The sequence below is a fragment of the Hyla sarda genome, chromosome 4 (assembly GCF_029499605.1).
Source record: "Hyla sarda isolate aHylSar1 chromosome 4, aHylSar1.hap1, whole genome shotgun sequence".
Lineage (NCBI taxonomy): Eukaryota > Metazoa > Chordata > Amphibia > Anura > Hylidae > Hyla > Hyla sarda.
Window position 1 is genome coordinate 401851729 of NC_079192.1, and position 22860 is coordinate 401874588.

The following is a 22860-nucleotide window of genomic DNA, read 5'->3' on the forward strand; positions in this document are numbered from 1 at the left end:
CAGAGTAACCCTTTAAGGCATCATGACTCTACAGCAGTGTTTCCCAACCAAGGTTCCTCTACACTGTTCTAGTCAAGCTAAACTCAAAGGGAATTGAAACATTCAGCTTTATACACTCTGCTGTGGTCCCGGGAGACAATTTGCTAGCAGGACTGCAGGCCGGATCAGAAAGAGGGGTTAACAACTCCCAGCATGCCCGGACAGCCTTTAGAATAAAAATATTAGTCAGCCATAACCTCAAACAAATGAAATATTAAAATATATTTATTCCTATGATAGCACCTGGTACAGTAAGAAGTATAAAAATCTCCCCAATTTTGACAAGGGCCAAATATTCCTGGCTAGGTGACTGGGTCATAGCATCTCCAGTATCTGAGTTTCCATGTATTTGTTATAACCTACCGAAAGTGGTCCAAGGAGGGATAGTTGGTAAATTCGATTCGTCACGAACTTCTCGGCTCGGCAGTTGATGAATTATCCTGCATAAATTAGTTCAGCTTTCAGGTGCCCCCGTGGGCTGGAAAAGGTGGATACAGTCCTAGGAGACTCTTTCCTAGGACTGTATCCATCTTTTCCGGAGCACCTGAAAGCTGAACTAATTTATGCAGGATAAGTCATCAACAGCTGAGCCGAGAAGTTTGTGACGAATCGAATTTACTGTAAGTTCGCTCATCTCTATTGGTAACCCACAGATTGGGGTGCCCATGGCTCACTGATGTGTAGTAGATGCAGAGTAAAGGCTCGTCTACGAAGTCCAATTCTGCAGAAGAGCAGCTGTAAAGCAAACTAGCTAAAAAAGATCACTGCTGGCTGTGATAGGTTTCAAAACACGCTGGATATTGTATCTTGCTGTGGCGCCTTCAAAGGGGTATTCCACTGCTCAGCGTTTGGAACAAACTGTTCTGAACGCTGGAGTAGGGAGCTTGTGACTTCATCGCCTCGCCCCCTCAATGCAAGTCTATGGGAGGGGGCGTGACGGATGTCACGCCCACTCCCATAGACTTGCATTGAGGGGGTGTGATGTCACGAGCTCCAGTGTTCGGAACAGTTTGTTCCAAACGCTGAGCAGTGGAGTACCCCTTTAAACCTATAAAGATGTCCATGCTGACCCCCTGTGCGCTACCAAAAACACATACAATGGGGATGTGAGCATCAGAACTGGACCATGAATCAAAGGGGGGGGGGGGGGGGGGGGGGGGACAGTCTGATGGCTCACATTTTCTGTTACATTATAAATGGCCTCTACTAGGGAGGTGATGACATCATGAGAAGACAAGCCAACGGGAGCAGTGTGAGGCTCAATGTTAACAAGGAATCTTTGGGTCCTGGCATCATGGATAAAGTTCTGGCCACTTTGCAAACGGGAATGAAGACCCTAAAAGATCAAGGTGGTGACTTGGCCTCTAGATTGTCAAGCTGATGGATCTGTGGGATGTGCTGGAGGAAAGTGATCTATGGAGGCTCCACCTCAACTAACGGCTTATAGGATCTGCCACAACACAGGTCTATGGAGTCCACAACGTGAGCTTGGGTCAAGGCAGCTTGGTGGCACAAAGGGACCCACACAATATTGTGGCTTTAATGTTATAGATGCTCAGTATACACTGGAATGGCGGTAGGGGGGGGGGGATTCCTGTTGAGTATTCAAAGAAGTTGGTTGTGTCCAATACTTAGTGTACCTGTCATGTGCAAAAACTTATATAATGTAGATAACATTTGTATATTTTCACTTTATATTGGTTAAAATGTTTCTATTTTTGGGTAAAAAAAAAAAATTCTGTATTTGGTCTCAGCTGCAGGGACAAGAAGGGAAGTGTGGGCAGGCAAGCGGGGCTCTGTGCACCGAGGACAGGCGGGGCTCTGTGCACCGAGGACAGGCGGGGCTCTGTGCACCGAGGACAGGCGGGGCTCTGTGCACCGAGGACAGGCGGGGCTCTGTGCACCGAGGACAGGCGGGGCTCTGTGCGCCGAGAACAGGCGGGGCTCTGTACACCAAGGACAGGCGGGGCTCTGTACACCGAGGACAGGCGGGGCTCTGTACACAGAGGACAGGCGGGGCTCTGTATACTGAGGACAAGCGGGGGAAAAAAAAAAAATATCAAGGTCCAGAGATAGTGTTGTAGTTCTTTTCAGTTTGACCACAGTGCTCTCTGCTGACACCTGTGTCAATGTCGGGAACTGTCCAGAGCAGGAGCAAATCCCCATAGCAAACCTCTCCTGCTCTGGACAGTTCCTGACATGGACAGAGGTGTCAGCAGAGCGCATTGTGGTCACACTGGAAAGAACTACACAACTTCCTCTGTAGTATACAGCAGCTGATAAGTACTGTAAGGATTGAGTTTTAAATGAAAGTAACTACATATCTGTTTAACTTTATGGCACCAGTTAATTTAGAAATTGTTTTTTTTTTTCCCCATTCGTAGTACCCCTATAAAGATTGTTTCATACTGCAGAATAGAACTATTACTATATTACTATATATCCCTATCCCATAGAGATAGCTGCAGCGGTATACAGATAGAGCTGGGGGGAGGGGGTGTATATCTACTATATATCCTGTTCCCTTTAAAACGTTCTCCGTAAAAAAAATAAAATACAATTATTAAGGTATATCGCTTGTGCAGAGGCAACATACATTGGTAAAGGGACACAGTGTACCCTGCATGTGACTCTTAAAGTGACAGCCCATCCCCCATCCTAGGCCATCATGAAAATCCTTGGCTTTAATCTGTGTTTACGTGAACCAAGTTTTCCCAACTTCTCTGGGTCGAAGCCAAAATCCCTGCATTGACTTTTTATTTTATTTGTCTACCTGTTAAATATTTAGTGATGATGTTGCCATCCTCTTTGTGCTCACCCGCTTCCTTTTCCAAGTATATATATCTACTATTCAGCACTAAGGCTCTACTAGGTGGTCACAGGATACACCATGGGGATGTACACGCTGCTGCTGCTCCTAACCCCAGGTAGGTGCAATGGAAGTATTAGGGGATACTCAGAGGAGAATGGGGGTTGTATGTTGTAGGTCCTAGACACAGATCCCATACTGACCATCCTAGACACAGATCCCATACTGACCATCCTAGACACAGATCCCATACTGACCATCCTAGACACAGATCCCATACTGACCATCCTAGACACAGATCCCATACTGACCATCCTAGACACAGATCCCATACTGACCATCCTAGACACAGATCCCATACTGACCATCCTAGACACAGATCCCATACTGACCATCCTAGACACAGATCCCATACTGACCATCCTAGACACAGATCCCATACTGACCATCCTAGACACAGATCCCATACCATCCTAGACACAGATCCCATACTGACCAGCCTAGACACAGATCCCATACTGACCAGCCTAGACACAGATCCCATACTGACCATCCTATACACGGTCATAAATCCCATACTGACCACCCAAAACACAGATCCCATACTGACCAGCCTAGACACAGATCCCATACTGACCATCCTAGACACAGATCCCATACTGACCAGCCTAGACACAGATCCCATACTGACCATCCTATACACGGTCATAAATCCCATACTGACCACCCAAAACACAGATCCCATACTGACCATCCTAGACACAGATCCCATACTGACCATCCTAGACACAGATCCCATACTGACCATCCTAGACACAGATCCCATACTGACCATCCTAGACACAGATCCCATACTGACCAGCCTAGACACAGATCCCATACTGACCAGCCTAGACACAGATCCCATACTGACCAGCCTAGACACAGATCCCATACTGACCAGCCTAGACACAGATCCCATACTGACCATCCTATACACGGTCATAAATCCCATACTGACCACCCAAAACACAGATCCCATACTGACCATCCTAGACACAGATCCCATACTGACCATCCTAGACACAGATCCCATACTGACCATCCTAGACACAGATCCCATACTGACCATCCTAGACACAGATCCCATACTGACCATCCTAGACACAGATCCCATACTGACCATCCTAGACACAGATCCCATACTGACCATCCTAGACACAGATCCCATACTGACCATCCTAGACACAGATCCCATACTGACCATCCTAGACACAGATCCCATACTGACCATCCTAGACACAGATCCCATACTGACCATCCTAGACACAAAATCCTAGACACAGATCCCATACTGACCATCCTATACACAGACACAGATGCCATACTGACCATCCTAGACACAGATCCATACTGACCAACCTAGACACAGATCCCATATTGACCATCCTAGACACAGATCCCATACTGACCATCCTAGACACAGATCCCATACTGACCATCCTAGACACAGATCCCATACTGACCATCCTAGACACAGATCCCATACTGACCATCCTAGACACAGATCCCATACTGACCATCCTAGACACACACAGATCCCATACTGACCATCCTATACACGGACATAGATCCCGTACTGACCATCCTAGACACATCACATACTGACCATAATCTACACGGACATAGATCCCATACTGACCATCCTAGACACAGATCCCATACTGACCATCCTAGACACAGATCCCATACTGACCATCCTATACACAGATCCCATACTGACCATCCTAGACACACACAGATCCCATACTGACCATCCTAGACACAGATCCCATAGTGACCATCTTATACACTGACATAGATCCCGTACTGACCATCCTATACACTGACATAGATCCCGTACTGACCATCCTAGACACATCACGTACTGACCATAATATACACGGACATAGATCCCATACTGACCATCCTAGACACAGACACAGATCCCATACTGACCATCCTAGACACAGATCCCATACTGACCATCCTAGACACAGATCCCTTACTGACCATCCTATACACGGTCATAAATCCCATACTGACCATCCAAAACACAGATCCCATACTGATCATCCTAGACACAGATCCCATACTGACCATCCTAGACACAGATCCCATACTGACCATCCTAGACACAGATCCCATACTGACCATCCTAGACACAGATCCCATACTGACCATCCTAGACACAGATCCCATACTGACTATCCTAGACACAGATCCCATACTGACCATTCTAGACACAGATCCCATACTGACCATCCTAGACACAGACATAGATCCCATTCTGAAAATCCTAGACACAGATCCCATACTGACCATCCTATACACAGACACAGATCCCATACTGACCATCCTATACACAGATCCCATACTGACCAACCGAGACACATCCCATACTGACCATCCTAGACACAGATCCCATACTGACCATCCTAGACACAGACATAGATCCCATTCTGAAAATCCTAGACACAGATCCCATACTGACCATCCTATACACAGATCCCATACTGACCAACCTAGACACAGATCCCATACTGACCATCCTAGACACAGATCCCATACTGACCATCCTAGACACAGATCCCATACTGACCATCCTAGACACACACAGATCCCATACTGACCATCCTATACACGGACATAGATCCCATACTGACCATCCTAGACACATCACGTACTGACCATAATCTACACGGACATAGATCCCATACTGACCATCCTAGACACAGATCCCATACTGACCATCCTAGACACAGATCCCATACTAACCATCCTATACACAGATCCCATACTGACCATCCTAGACACACACAGATCCCATACTGACCATCCTAGACACAGATCCCATAGTGACCATCCTATACACTGACATAGATCCCGTACTGACCATCCTATACACTGACAGATCCCGTACTGACCATCCTAGACACATCACGTACTGACCATAATATACACGGACATAGATCCCATACTGAACATCCTAGGCACAGACACAGATCCCATACTGACCATCCTAGACAGACACATATCCCATACTGACCATCCTAGACACACACAGATCCCATACTGACCATCCTAGACACACACAGATCCCATACTGACCATCCTAGACACACACAGATCCCATACTGACCATCCTATACACGGACATAGATCCCATACTGACCATCCTAGACACACACAGATCCCATACTGACCATCCTAGACACACACAGATCCCATACTAACCATCCTATACACAGATCCCATACTGACCATCCTAGACACACACAGATCCCATACTGACCATCCTAGACACACACAGATCCCATACTGACCATCCTAGACACACACAGATCCCATACTGACCATCCTAGACACAGATCCCATACTGACCATCCTAGACACACACAGATCCCATACTGACCATCCTAGACACAGATCCCATACTGACCATCCTAGACACATCACGTACTGACCATAATATACACGGACATAGATCCCATACTGACCATCCTAGACACACACAGATCCCATACTGACCATCCTAGACACACACAGATCCCATACTGACCATCCTAGACACACACAGATCCCATACTGACCATCCTAGACACACACATATCCCATACTGACGATCCTATACACAGACACTGATCCCATACTGACCATCCTAGACACAGACCCCATACTGACCATCCTAGACACACACAGATCCCATACTGACCATCCTAGACACACACAGATCCCATACTGACCATCCTAGACACAGATCCCATACTGACCATCCTAGACACACATAGATCCCATACTGACCATCCTAGACACACACAGATCCCATACTGACCATCCTAGACACACACAGATCCCATACTGACCATCCTAGACACAGATCCCATACTGACCATCCTAGACACATCACGTACTGACCATAATATACACGGACATAGATCCCATACTGACCATCCTAGACACACACAGATCCCATACTGACCATCCTAGACACACACAGATCCCATACTGACCATCCTAGACACACACAGATCCCATACTGACCATCCTAGACACACACAGATCCCATACTGACCATTCTAGACACACACATATCCCATACTGACCATTCTAGACACACACATATCCCATACTGACGATCCTATACACAGACACTGATCCCATACTGACCATCCTAGACACAGACCCCATACTGACCATCCTAGACACAGATCCCATACTGACGAACCTATACACAGACACAGATCCTTCAGTTCCTATACACCAGTGGTCTTCGAACTGTGGACCTCCTAGATATTGCAAAACTACAACTTCCAGCATGCCCGGACAGCCAACGGCTGTGCCCAAAACCCTTCCCATCCAGTGCCCACCACCGCTCCCATCCAGTGCCCACCACCCATTTTATCCAGTACCCACCCCCCTTCCCTTCCAGTACCCACCACCCTTCCCACCCAGTGCCCACCACTCTTCTCATCCAGTATCCACCACCCTTCTCATACAGTACCCACCACCCATTTTATCCAGTACCCCCCACCCTTCCCACCCAGTGCCCACCACCTTTCCCATCCAGTGCCCACCACCTTTCCCATCCAGTGCCCAAGACACTTCCCATCCAGTACCCATTTCATCCAGTACCCACCACTCTTCCCATCCAGTACCCATTACACTTCCCATCCAGTACCCACTATCCATTTCATCCAGTACCCACCACCCTTCCCATCCAGTACATTCCTACCACCCCCTCAGTTCTGCCCCTAACCATAGGATCCAGCATGATTCCAGAGGGGACACTTACCCATCTCTCTCTTTCTCCATCTCAGGCCTGATATCGGCTTATCGGACCACAGGATTAGTTGGTGATACCGTGATTATACCCTGCTTGAACCCTGTTATCAGAGAGTCTAGTGTCGCATGTTGGGGAAGGGGAGCCTGCTCGAATACCGGTTGTAACTTTCCATTAGCCGCAGTCAACGGAACCAGAGTTATCTGGACAAAATCTGTAAGATACCAGATACATGGCAATATTGGGGATGGAGAGCTGCCGCTGACCATCACCGATGTGAACCTGGATGATTCGGGAGTATACTGCTGCCGAGTGAGAATACCAAATCTTGGGATTGATCTGAAGAGAGAGATCGATGTGGAAATACAGCACCGTAAGTAGTTTCCCAGATGCACCAGTCCCTCCACTCATCTATAAATGCAGTCCTTAAATGGGCACTGTATTAAAACAAATTTTTTGCACTCCTTATGGTAAATAAAATATCTTTCTAGGGTACTTTGTTTAAAAAAAATTAAGTTTTATTTGTGTTTAAGAAAAGCTGCCACTAGGTGTCTCCCTACTTGTCCAGAGCATGTTTCCCCCCATCTCATACACAGACTTTGGACTCCTGCTGGCCTGTCAGAGGAAAACTCTGGAAATGCAATCTGGAGTGCTGAGGGGTGTGTGTGTGTGCAGCCTTAGCCAATCATAGCTCATCTCACACAATTCACTGCTCTAGGCTGTGTGTAGCAGAGTGAGGGAGGAACTGCTCCCCTGTATGGCTTCAGATGATGTCACGCCTCCTGGGGAACGCCCCTTTCCAGTCTTTGAATCTGACTGAGACTGAGCAGAAAATACAGAGCAATATCAAGGTAGAAAACTAAAAAAATAATACAAATAAAGGCAGGGGGTGGTTTATCATGATGGGGGCAGTGAACTGGGAGGATTATAACATTTAACAAGATCATGACAGGTACTCTTTAAGGGAATCGGCCCAACACGGCCTGAGGGGGCAGCAGAGATAATGTGTTGGGGCTCTCTGTATTAGAGCTGTTGTCTCCAAATTATGGCCCTCCAGATGTTGCAAAACTACGACTTCCAGCATGCCAACGGCTGTCTGGGCATGCTGGGAGTCGTAGTTTTGCAACATCTGAAGGGCCACAGTTTGGAGACCAATGCTCTAGTGCACAGACCCCCAACACGGTTTGGAGGCAACTGCACTAGATGTACTCCATGTGGCATGTAAAAGGAAAAAAGCCTGTACTCACCTGCCTCTGATTCCCCACCATTGCCATCCTAATGGTGCCAGTCCCTGCTGCTGAGCCTGAGCACTTCCTGCTTTACCCACAGAGCCAATGACTGGCTGAGAAAAATTGTCACTATAGGCAGTTAGAAATAGGGCAGGGAGCGTTTGGAAGCAGGGACAGCAAGACCGCGAGGACAGGAATGGTGGGAAGTGGTGGCAGGTAAGTATAGTTTTTTTTCTTTTATGTGTCACCCTGATCTCGCTGATCACCCTGAGCATTGTATCACGTGACCTGAATGGCCTTGGGGGTCAGTCACTTCACTAGGACAGGTCAAAAGTTGTTTTCATAGGAACTGTGGTAATAGATTAGTGTTAGCTTTTTTAAAGTCTATGTTTATTTTACGTCTTGCACAACATGGGGAGTGGGGGGAGAGGACTTTAACGATGTATGGTACATAGAAGCCACTTGACCTCCTGTTTGGGTGAACACCTTATGAGTACTTTTACCTACATCTAATAAAATGGTTAATGTCTCAAGAATTAACTGTGTTATTAAGACATTGCAGCTGCATCTCACTCCTACTCCCCTATAGTCATTGCTTTCTATTAGATGGATTGTTTGGTGATTGTATACTACGGTAGAAAACTTTTTTTTTTTTTTTTTTCTCAAAATCAACTGGTGCCAGAAAGTTAAACAGATTTGTAAATGACTTCCATAAAAAAATTATATTAAAAGTTGTGTAGTTCTTTTCTGTCTGACCACAGTGCTCTCTGCTGACACTTCTGTCCTTGTCAGGAACTGTCCAGAGCAAGAGAGGTTTGCTATGGGGATTTGCTCCTACTCTGGACAGTTCCTGACATGGACAGAGGTGTCAGCAGAGAGCACTGTGGTCAGACTGGAAAGAATTACACAACTTCCTTGGAGCATACAGCAGCTGATAAGTTATGAAAGGATTCAAATTTCCTAATAGAAGTAATTTAGAAATCTGCTTAACTTTCTGAAGCCAATTGAGAAAAAAAAGAGTACCCCTTTTAAGATTTTTGTGTACATTTAGACTTAAAGGGGTACTCCGCTGCTCAGCGTTTGGAACAAACTGTCCCGAATACTGGAGCGTTCGGGGACTTGCATTGAGGGGGCGGGGCGTGACATCATGAGGGAAAACCTGTAAAACCTGTCCAGAGGAAAAGTTGACCATATCAACCAATCAGATTGCTTCTTTCATTTTTGAAAAGGCCTCTGAAAAATGAAAGAAGCGATCTGATTGGTTGCTATGGGCAACGCAGCAACTTTTCTTCTGGACAGGTTTTGATAAATCTTCCTCATACAATTTTTTAGTTTCTAAATATTATGAATGGGGGGGGGGGGGGTCAACCACAAGAGGCCTAGAGAGCAGTTCTGACTAACTCGAGGTGCACTATCGTAACTATTTAGACTGAGGCTCAACTCCTAAACAGTCCTGGAAACATGGCAACCTAGTCTAGAAAGGCAGCACTAGAAAAACCGTGATAAGAAATTACATTTGATCCCATTCTCTCCACAGCCATGATGCCAAACAATCTTGTGCGAGGGTCAGTGGACGACACATTGACTTTACCCTGCAAGTATCCGGTTGATGGAGGTCCCAGAGAGGTTTGCTGGGGTAAAGGTAGCTGTCCTATCTCTGGCTGTAAGAACAAGGTCCTCGCTGTTGATGGCACCAACGTGATCTGGGCCGAATCCAACAGATACAAGTTATTGGGAGATGTCACAAAGGGTGATGTATCCTTAACCATCAGTGGGTTGACGAAGGATCAGGAGGGAACCTATTGTTGCCGCGTTCGGATCCCGGGATTATTCAATGACATAAAAAATGAGATAAAACTGGAAATAAAAGACGGTAGGATCTTGTTTTTTCGTTATCTTTGTTTTTTTTTATAATATCCTGTGAGCAGTCTTGGGTTTAGTCTATTCTTTCATTTATAGAAAAACTGGACATGCATAGTCCAAAATTGTGAAAAATCTGGTCATGATCTGGACCTATAGAGCAATTTCCATGACTAGAATTATACATAGTCCAAAATTGTGAAAAATCTGGTCATGATCTGGACCTACAGAGCAATTTCCATGACTAGAATTACCCAATGGTCCCATGTCATGGAATTTTTTTTTTTTACATTTTTGTAATTTCTGGGTTTTTGAATTCTCATATTTTCTAAAAGCTAGACCACAATGCGCAAAGTCAAGATGTCTCATAACCCTCTGTGTCAGTGAGACACGAAAGGCTCTGCTTATTCGAAAGTTATAACGTCTTTACTTGGAGACAGGACTAGTAGGATGGGCTTGTTTTTAGGTGGATCCCAACAAATTTTAGTGGATTCTATTGACTTATAATGAGGTTTGTTGGACTTTTAGTTAGGTTTCGGTGTAGATCCTAAGAATAGGCTATCAATGTTGGATTGGTGGGGGTCGTTAGACCCCCCACCAATCCAACATTGATAGCCTATTCTTAGGATCTACACTGAAACCTTACTGAAAGTTTCTCTGGGAACAACGTTGATCAATATAATCAAAAATAGGAAAAAAACTTGGGGAGGCACTGGAGCTGTAGTTTCATGAAGTTTATTCTTTCAGGTCATAGATGCAACTAAGAAGCTGTTGCATCTATGACCTGAAAGAATAAACTTCGTGAAACTACAGTTCCATTGCCTCCTCAAGTTTTCTTCCTTTTTTTGATCGATTCCCTTGGACTCCGGAGGACAGAGCACAGACATTGGTTTCAGCTCTTAGTAGTGTGAGTCGGGTCAACACCTGAACACTAATTCCCACTGCAGAAAAGGTACCCGGCAGTGCCGTACTCACTATTTCTTTTATGTCGACTTGATCAATATAATGAAGAGGTGGTGTTACCGGAGTGCCGAGTGCCACTATTCACCTAGGCATAGCTACTGTGCCTGGTACTGCAGCTCATCTCATGACTGGATGGGATTTTAGATACATCCCTTCCTATCTAACCCACTCTTAACCACGTAACAACCCCTTCTCCCAATAGAAAAGACACTGACACCTGCTGTGGGAAAATTGGGCCGTGTGACCCATTTATTTAACAAACCAATAAATAACATTTGAATATTTACATATAAACATAACCAAACTGGAGGGCACGCCCCTCCCCCAACCGGATTTGTGCAACACGCTTCTTACCCCTGGCCGCGAGCCCCTGGCCCGGGGGCACCCCGGTAACCTTCTGCACAATCCCTTGAACTCCTGAGGCCCAGAACCACCACCAGGAGGCCCAATTGAACCATCTCAAACATTTATCTTTCAAACTACTAACTCCCCCGGGACCCTTTCACATGCCTCCCCCTTATCAGAATCCCACCCACCAAGAGGGCGGGCGGGCGGGACCTTCTTCTCGCTTCTACACGCCGACTGGTGAGTACCCTCCCCCCCTGGGGCACCCCCCTATATACTCTCCTCCCCCTCCCCTCCAGATGACCTCCCTTTCACCCCACTCTCGAGCCACCTGCTACTGTCCCTTAAAGGAGCAGGAGCCATTTAACCCTTTAACCCCCATTCCCTTGAAATATACCTCTAACCACATTAACCCTTACTAACATCTGGGAGAGCCACTAAAACCCCCCCGTCAAGGCGCCACTACGCCAGGGGTTCCCCCGCTCCGTTTGCTCCCATTCACACGAGAATCGGCATAATTGAAACTCTTATGGCTTATCCCAGGAACCCCTTTAGAGGGAGCCTGTCAGCTCAATTCAAGTTCCATACTGCTGACCCTGTAAGATACCTGTTAAAGGGTACCTTTCATAAAAATAATTTTTTTGATATGTTATAGATTAGTGTATGCAGAATAACTTTCCAATTGCATGTTATTAAAAAATATGCTTCTTTCTATTTAATTTTCTACTTTGAAAAAAATTACCACTAGGGGTCTCCCTACCAGTCCTGGCCGCAAGCCCTTTTTATAGATTTCAGACTCATGCTGGAGTCCTAAATCTCAGACTGCAGCCGGGACACAGACAAGCTCAGCGCTGCTCCCTGCCTGTCAATCAGACAGGCAGGAGCCAGCACTGTGCTCCAATCTTTCTTCTCTCTGCACATGTAGTTGTAAAAAGAGAGGAGAAGATTCAGAGCTGCCGGCTGCTGTGTTCATAGCCTCTATGCTGGGCCACGCCCCCTTCCTCTCTCACACTAGGATGGCTGAATGAGCAGCCAAGAAGACAATAAATCAGGTAGAAAGAGAGGGGGTTTTGAATGAAAAGAAACACAGGGATAGGGTCAGTGAGAGTCAGGGGCAGATGGGGGCGGAGAGTAAGGGAGAGTTTAGATCATGATAGGTACTCTTTAAGTAAGGAGATACATGGTACCTTTCTTATATTTATCTATGTATGCTTTTATAGGGCTTGTTCATATCTAAACCACCGCAGTACGTCACAAGATACAAGAGGTGTTCCCATTCCCCTGAAGTGCTGAGGGCTGGAATGCCTCATTGCTCCCCTTCCCATCCCTGTTCATGCTTGATTGATAGTCACCTGGAAGCCGAGCCCTGTTTTCCAATCTCATTCCTGCTCTGTGCATAAAAATTGTGCACAGGTGTGAAGTTTAGAAACAGGGCTCGGCTTCCAGCTGGCTATCAATCAAGCATGAACAGGGTTGGAAGGGTAAGTGAGAAGGCGTTCCAGCCCTTAGCACTTTAGTAGCGTGGAAACATCTCTTTGTCACTTGGAACCAGGAAGAAAAGAAAATAATTTTTCTATATTATGGAAGTAGAAAAATATATATGTGTCTCCTTGTCCTAACAGCATCTAATAGTGTCAAAAGTTTGGAACGTGAATTGCAGCTGACAGGTTCCCTTTAAGTCAGGCTTATAATGTTACTCTAATAATTTCAAAAAACAGCAGAGCAAAACCTTAGGAAAAATCTTACTAAACTTTTGACCAAATCCACATGTTGAAGGCATGTTAAAAAATAACAGAACACTTTATCTACATGTCGTAATACTTGTTTACTTCTCCTTTATTTTCACAGTCAATCTTGTCAGAGGGTCAGTAAACGATAAACTGGTACTGCCATGCTCATACGACGCCGATAGTGGCACAAACCCAACATGCTGGGGTCACGGCCATTGTGGACTACTCAAATGTCACAACAAGATCCTTCAAAGCGATGGCAATGAAGTAACCTGGAGAGCATCAGAAAGATATAACTTAGATGGGAACTTAGCAAAGGGGAACGTGTCCTTAACCATCGAATCGGCAAACGCGGATGACGGTGGAGTCTACTGCTGCAGAATCGCCGTACCTGGAGCCTTCAACGATATAAAGAAGGAAATCCGTGTAGAGATCCGTGATGGTATAGTATTCCCCATGATCTATTTGGAATGAATCAATATACTACCGTGCACTGTACTGAGAGCAGAAGTAGAAGGGCTGTGTTGGCGATTTGGCACAACATAAAAGTAGATCACAATGTAGCTATGGTTATAAAAGATCTTCAGATCTCCCTACCTTATTCTCTGAACTGACACAGCTGTGAAGTTCAAACTAAGCACATTCTGTACATCTAGAATTATGTACATTTCATGTTAAATAAAGACTACTGTTTTTATACAGGCCTAGGGGTGGAAACAATTACCTATGGGTACAATGGGTAAAGTGTGATGGTCCAGTATTGGCCGCCTTATGGTAGTTCCAGGTTTACGCTCTAAGGCAGATGTGGGGTTGACTTGGTTACTAAATAGAATGTGTAGGAGCTTGGATAGACTCGGGCATCTCACATAGAGGCTCCTGTCCCCCTACAGAATGCTTCTTCTTACCCTGGACTTCCAGTGCTTGGCTGTCTCTATCGTACTTTTTTCTAGGACTTTCTCCAAGGTCTTTCTCTGCTGCGTCTTAGCACACACTGAGTCTTCTCTGCGCATTTTCTAAGACTTTACCATTTTAACTCTACTTATCTCTACTTTTCAAAGTTTTCCCATATAATTTTGAAATGCCCACCGCCTTTTTGTGTCCAACCCGTAGGGTGAAACACCCTGCTTTCACAGTTTTTACATAGAAAATGATTTAAAATCCTTACATTAAAGTGGGTTTGGCCAATATGGCAGAGTATGTGCCTCCAGGCTCATGATATGTAAACATTGACCATCTTTTTGCATCACAGATCTAATATGCATCACAGATCTGCATGCCTCTGTGTAATGCCTCCATGAGGCACCTTATGCTTCTAGAGGAGAACTCTCTGTACTTTTGTATGTGATGGAACGTGTTGAATTGGATTGTTATTTATGAGAAAAAAAACTCAGGGTTCCTGGAGCCAATAGTAGTACATTATGAGCACATAGTAGTCTATGGGTACCGTATTATGGATCTGTAACTATTGTCATGTCCCTTCTACATGACTGCTACATGCCTATGTGGTGAGCTGGGGTGTTGCAATAGTGTAGCAGGGTCTGGTGGTATTAACCCTGTGGGGTAAGGTGTTATTAACCCTTGATTATTCGTGACGCCAGGGTGTGGTTCTTCCGGTATGGTAACCGCTGTCAACCAACCCAATAATGGTCTTCAATAAAGGAATGTCCACAGCAGGAATTATGAAAGAACTGGAACTTTTACTTGTTATTCTTAAGAAACAGTCTTTACAGTTATGCAGTTTCTCTAGAGGCCACGGGGAGGCAGGATACCTCACAGGCTTGCTGGGACTTGTAGTATTGAGAATATCTATGCAGGCCATTGTGCTACTAATATTATTCTTGAGTTGAATAGTAGTCACTAGAATTGTAGATAGAGCTTGAAGAAACACAAAAACAAATATAGGAGAGCGGACAGGATCGATATTCATATGCAGCCACTTTACAACTTTCCAAGTGCAATTTTACTTACTTCGGCGAGAGGGTTTTTTTCGTCCTTAACCTCCCTGGCGGTATGATTCTGTCTGGAAATGTGTACCAAAAGCGGTACAATTTTTTTTAACTGAATTTCACATCTCCCTCCGCCCATTTCACATCTCCCCTGTCACATTCCCCTCTCCCTTGTCACATTCCCCCGTCACATTCTCCCCCTCCTTGTCACATTCTCCCCCCTCCTTGTCACATTCTTCCCCCCTTGTCACATTCCCCCGTCACATTCTCCCCCTCCTTGTCACATTCTCCCCCCTCCTTGTCACATTCTTCCCCCCTTGTCACATTCCCCTCCTTGTCACATTCTCCCCCCTCCTTGTCACATTCTTCCCCCCTTGTCACATTCCCCCCCTTGTCACATTCTCCCCACTTCTTGTCACATTCTTCCCCCCTTGTCACATTCCCCCCCATTGTCACATTCTCCCCCCTCCTTGTCACATTCTCCCCCCTCCTTGTCACATTCTTCCCCCCTTGTCACATTCCCCCCCCTGTCACATTCTCCCCCTTCATGTTACATTCCCCTCCCCCTGTCACATCCCCCCCCTTGTCACATCCCCCCTTCATGTCACATTCCCCTCCCCCCCTGTCACATCCCCCCTTCATGTCACATTCCCCTCCCCCCCTGTCACATCCCCCCCTGTCACATTCCCCCTCAGTCACATTCCCCCCTTTGTCACATTCTCCTCCCCCCCCCCCCCCCCCCTTGTCACCTTGTCCTGCAGCAGGATACACTGGGTTTGCCGGGCAGATTTCAAACCTAGTGTATTTGCTGCAGAACAAGCCCTTTCCCCTTCAGCCAATCACAGGCTTTACACCACTGCGGCCTGTGATTGGCTGAAAAGTGAAAGGTCCTAGAAGATGAATAGTGAAGAGAGGACACACGGACCGCACGGAGGGGAACGACATCTGCAGGGACCGGGACTAGGTGAGCAAAATTTTTTTTTATTTTACTACTTCTTCCTTTTACACTTAGCTCAGTGTTTTTCTACCAGGGTGCCTCCAGCTGTTGTGAAACTACTACTCCCAGCATGCCCGGACAGCCTTTGGCTGTTCAGGCATGCTGAGAGTTGTAGTTTTGCAACAGCTGGAGGCACCCTGGTAGGGAAACACTGACTTTTAGTATTTTTCTTTACCTGCTCTGGCCGGCCCCCGCAACGGGAGCCGACCAGAGCAGATAATCGCATGTTTCCCGGGGGGCCGCATCGCTATATCGCATTGCTTTTGCGATATATCGTGCAGCCCGGCCGGGAACTCTGCAATTCTACCCCGAGCGTGACTCGGGGTTACCGATCCTGGCAGGGAAAATTAACCCCGAGTCTCGCTCGGGAATACCGCTCAGGAGGTTAAACCCCCCCTCAATCCGGCTAGCCTTCAAACAAGTTTGTTTCCACCACGCCGTCCAGGTATATGACACACCATCAATCGATCACTTCTTTTTCGGATACGTCCGAAATTTTTCTTTAAAATCACTGCAATGCACTTAACTTCATTCAAAAATAATAATTTATTTCATAATCCATACAATCCGACGCGTTGCGGGGAGAAAATTCCCCTTCCTCAGGGATACCTATTCCTAACACAATTACTACTTTTATATGGATCTATGACCCCATGTTCACCCGGAAACAATTGTCCATTGGACGAAACATTAAAAATACCATAATGTTTCGTCCAATGGACAATTGTTTCCGGGTGAACATGGGGTCATAGATCCATATAAAAGTAGTAATTGTGTTAGGAATAGGTATCCCTGAGGAAGGGGAATTTTCTCCCCGCAACGCGTCGGATTGTATGGATTATGAAATAAATTATTATTTTTGAATGAAGTTAAGTGCATTGCAGTGATTTTAAAGAAAAATTTCGGACGGATCCGAAAAAGAAGTGATCGATTGACGGTGTGTCATATACCTGGACGGCGTGGTGGAAACAAACTTGTTTGAAGGCTAGCCGGATTGAGGGGGGTTTAAGGACGAAAAAACCCTCTCACCGAAGTAAGTAAAATTGCACTTGGAAAGTTGTAAAGTGGCTGCATATGAATATCGATCCTGTCCGCTCTCCTATATTTGTTTTTGTGTTTCTTCATTATATTATTCGGAGTGACGAGTCACTTGCCGAGGAGGATTGATGCGGAGAAAGGACTGATATAAGAGATCACTGGTTGTATCTACGGGCTTTTGAAAGTGTGTGAGTGGTTCTAGTGACCACTCACCAAGTGTAAGTGTGAATTTTATTCATTCAAAAGTGTTACCAACGGAAGGATTAGTACACCGCTCCCAAAAAAAGTTTTTTCTTGTACTACTTTCTGCATAGATAGAGCTTGATAACTCACGTTTTGAAGTGGCGGCAGGTTCTTTAGGCTTTGGCCTAGCTGAGATGAATTTAGTAGTATATGCTGAGATTGTGCTTGGCTGAAATCCAGGAGATAAGAGAGTTTAGGAACAAGAGAGCTAACTGAGAAACTACAGCCCCTTATATACTATATAGGGGGATGGACTAAAGCCCATTGGTTGCTAAGCCTTTGGTTCCTGTGCCCATGGAACTCTGGGTAGTGTCACATGACTAACACTTCAGTGCTTCACATGACTAACACTTCTGTACACATTTGTACAAACTTTATACATATTGACAATGCATACACAATATATACAATGCATTTATATGAGACAATAGAAGGTGAGCAAAGGGGTGAACCCGGCATGAGAGCCCTATGGACTGCAGGGACTCTTCCTGAGGGGACTTAGGGAGGGTAAAGGACCATGTCCTGTACTGGGACACCACACCTATATACTTTGTCTCTTCTGTCTTTACAGCTGACCGTGTGACAGCCCTTGTAGGAGATACCGTGACATTACCCTGTAAATATAATGTCAGCGAGGGCACAACCCCTATGTGCTGGGGACGAGGCACTTGCCCAACATTTAAGTGTACAGACACCATTCTCGAAACTGATGGCGATGTGTCCTGGAGTGAGTTAGAAAAATACAAGCTGACAAGAAACATAAAAACTGGAGATGTGTCCCTGACCATCAGATCGGTGACAAAAGAGGACGAAGGAATGTACTGCTGCCGCGTGGAGGTCCCCGGACTCTTCAACGACAAGATGAAGGAAATCAATTTGGAAGTGGAGGATGGTAAGGTCTATATTTGATATAGCTTGAAAAACAGAGCTTGGGCATCCAAGATCTAGGACGTACATACCATAGAGGCAGGGATTGGGGCTCCTATTGAGTGTTTATAGAGAGGGTGGGCCAGGCAAAAACCTGCTTAAAGGAGTACTGTAGTGGAATATAACTTATCCCCTATCTGAAGGATCTCCTATATGGGGCTGTGGAAGTACGCAGGAAGCGCCGTGTTGTCCCCAGCAGGAAGCCACGGCAGGCCCGCCACCTCCACATATCTCTATGGGATACATGGAGGGGGTGTGTCGGCTGCCACAGAACACCCCCTTCCTGCGGACTGCCGCCGCCCCCTTACAGGCGATCACAGGGGCCCAAATAGGGGTTAACTTATATTCCACTACAGTATTCCTTTAAGGATATGATCTTCAAAGGTGTGACAGTGTTACCTAACAAGAAGCTAGAACTTGGGTCATGAAAACAGGGGTAGGGGCTTCACAATGCTTTTATGGTTTGGAGAAGACTAATGTCAGGCGGCAGCTGAAAGCATTGTAATATATATCATTTCAAGACATCTTTTATAAATAACATTACCCACACTACCCAAACAGAGAGAGAAGAGTTCGATACCTAACCAAACCCCTTCGGCACTCGATGTTCAAAATATAAAGCAATGTTCACACGGGGAAATGTCCACATGGAATATCTCTGTGCGGACATTCCCCTAACAGCAGAATGCCGGCAGAACATGCCGGCGCTATTACTCTTTGGAAATATGTCATCTCATAGACGCCAATGTATTTCCGTGTGGAGTCTGCAGAAAGAATAGACATGTCATTTATTTCTGCAGACACCGGAATTTGAATTTCCACGCCAGATGTTGAAATTCTGCTATGTAAACAGCGCAGCAAAATCCCATTGATATCAATAGGACTCTGCTACTGCGGACTCTCTGTGCAGACGTCCGCACAGAAATTCCATTGTGTGAACATAGCCTTAGAGCCATTGATCTCCATGGGTATGATCCACTATTGTGTTAGGTGAAGTACCCTGCAATTGATGTGGCTTTCAATGCTACAGCTGAATTGGTGCATGTTGACATTTTACATTGTTAAATACAATAAATAATATAATTCTATTTAGTCTTTTACATGTAATATATGAAGAGCTCACTTTGACTTTCCACAGTGAAAAAACATTAACATTAAAGGGGTACTCTGGTGGAAAACTTTTTATTTTTATTTTTTTTAATCAACTGGTGCCAGAAAGTGAAACAGATTTGTAAATTACTTCTATAAAAAAAATCTTAATCCTTCCAGTACTTATTAGCTGCTGAATACTACAGAGGAAATTCTTTTCTTTTTGGAACACAGTGCTCTCTGCTGACATCACGAGCACAGTGCTCTCTGCTGACACCTCTGTCCATTTTAAGAACTGTCCAGAGTAGGAGAAAATCCCCGTAGCAAACATATGCTGCTCTGGACAGTTCCTAAAATGGACAGAGATGTCAGCAGAGAGCACTGTGTTCCAAGAAGAAAATAATTACCGCTGTAGTATTCAGCAGCTAATAAGTACTGGAAGGATTGAGATTTTTTAATAGAAGTAATTTACAAATCTGTTTAACTTTCTGGCACCAGTTTTTATGTATGTAGTAGTAATAGTAGTAGTATACAGTGGTTCATCTCAACCTATCTTGGCCTCCACCTTTTTCTCTGTAGGGTATTTGACTCTTTATTCCAAAAACTAATATAAAAATGTCTTTATTTTTTTCCACCCCAGATGGATTCCAAATGAGAAAACCCTGATGGTTCTAGGAGGTAATTGACTTTCTAAACAAAAAAAAAAACACTTTCATATTACTACATTTAAACCCATGCATTTTTGCATTTATAAATTTTTCTCTTCTTTTTGCAAACCATAGGAGGGCTTGTTATTTTGTAGGACCAGTTGGACATTGTAATGACATCTGTCATTTTACCATAAAATCTATGGAAACCAGGAAAAAAAAAATTGTGTGTTGGTATTGTAATATTGTGATATTGTAAAAATGCTATTTTATGGGCTTTAAAAAAATATATATAGTTTTTTATTTTCTTAAAGTTTCTTAGTGTCTTTAAATGCAGTGATCGCTATTGATCAGAGTATTTAAAGGATTATATGACAATGTCTTTCATCTCCTGAGCTCACATGTATGACCTGAATCGCCAAGGGGTAAAATCTGGCCATGCATTTTAGATTTTGACAGGACTGTCAGACAATCTTAGGGCCCCTGGTTCCCTCCTAAAAGCAGATGTCCGGGAGAGAAGGATTTTAACCTCTTAAAGAGGCAGGGTGTACCTATACGCCCTGCACCCGGTCCTGGTCTATAACCCGGGGTCACGCCGTAACCATAGCGGGACCCTGGGCTAATAGCATGCTGCACTGACAGTTGTGCCATGCGCTGTTAACCCTGTAGTCGCGGCGTCTAAAGTAACAAAGATACACTAATTAGTAGAATTGGTGGTGTAAAAAAAATAAGCCATCTTATGGAACTTTAGGTGCAAAATTGAAAGGTTAATCATTTTTAAAAGGGAAGGAGAAAAAAAAAAGGAAAGAGCAAAAACTGAAAAAACCCTAGTCCTTAAGGGGTTAATCATAGTAAGGTTACATAGTTAGTACGGTCGAAAAAAGACATATGTCTATCAAGTTCAACCAGGGAATTGAAGGGTAGGGGTGTGGCGCGATATTGGGGAAGGGATGGGATTTTATAATTCTGCATAAGCATTAATCTTATTTTGTTCCAGGAATGTATCTAATCCTGTTTTAAAGCTGTTAATTTTTCCTGCTGTGACCAGTTCCTGAGGTAGACTGTTCCACAAGTTCACAGTTTTAATGGTAAAGAAGGCGTGTCGCCCCTTGAGACTAAACTTTTTCTTCTCCAGACGGAGGGAGTGCCCCCTCGTCCTTTGGGGGGGGGGGGGGGTTTAACCTGGAACAGTTTTTCTCCATATTTTTTGTATGGGCCATTAATATACTTATATACGTTTATCATATCCCCCCTTGAACATCTCTTCTCAAGAATCATGCCCGATCCTTTTTGTTTTGTGGTGCCTGGCAGTGGCATATTCCTCTTTCCATCAGAGAAATGGTTGCCCATATGACCTATGCCCTTGTTTTGGTGCTTTTTTCTTGTTAAGTTACACGATGCTCACATTATGCCTAATCAAATTGATATTATATATTCCTACAGCTTGAAATTTCGACATTAGAGAGACCAAGGTCACATGTAAAGACAGCCATTGTGTACGCAACGTACAGAAGTCCACAAAGGCAACGGCAGTAAACACTACACCAGTTGTGAAGACCTTTACTAGCCCTATGATGATGCAAATAAAATATAATTCATCCACTTTCTATTTCTATTCTGCTTTACTACAGTCCATATGGTTCTGTATAGTGTTGTACAAATTGTAGGGTTGTGGATTATGTGGATTAAAGGGGCACAAATTTGTTAAAATTAACTGGTGCCAAAAAGTTATGCAGATTTGTAAATCACTTCTATATAAAAATCTTAATCCTTCCAGTATTTATCAGCTGCTGTATGCTTCAGAGGAAGTTGTGTAGTTTTTTTTTTTAAAGTCTGATCAGGTGAATTCTTCTTTACTTATAACAGGGTTTTAGGGGTGTCCACCTATATCTCTATGGTACCCTTCCCTTGTTACCAATCTGTGCCTCCACTACCTGGGAGCTGGGGTACATATCTGCGGCAGTGCCTCCACCCAACAGATCATCCAAGTCATGGATGTGGGAACATCTTTGCAAAAACAATATGACTGACACAACATAACTTAACAAACAGTAAGGTGTAGTATAGCACAAAATCAGACAAATGCAATTTGTATATATAGGTCTCACCCATCCACAAGCACACCTGCGGCCCAACCTAATTTTTGCCCTAGCAGCTACTGGATACCTTCAGTTTGTGCACATTGAATAGATGAGGT

The 22860-nt window shown here is 44.8% G+C and overlaps 1 protein-coding gene across 1 annotated transcript in view; it reads left to right on the forward strand.

Annotated features, from left to right (window-relative positions):
- The first annotated feature begins 10263 nt into the window (after positions 1-10263).
- The window catches only part of LOC130367492 (uncharacterized), a 65125-nt gene continuing 52528 nt past the window's right edge, over positions 10264-22860 (forward strand). Inside the window, exons 1-3 of the mRNA XM_056569915.1 lie at positions 10264-10751; positions 13895-14218; positions 18572-18892. Coding sequence (XP_056425890.1) covers positions 10418-10751; positions 13895-14218; positions 18572-18892 — 979 coding nt within the window. The 5' untranslated portion in view covers positions 10264-10417. The remainder of the gene's footprint in view (positions 10752-13894; positions 14219-18571; positions 18893-22860) is intronic.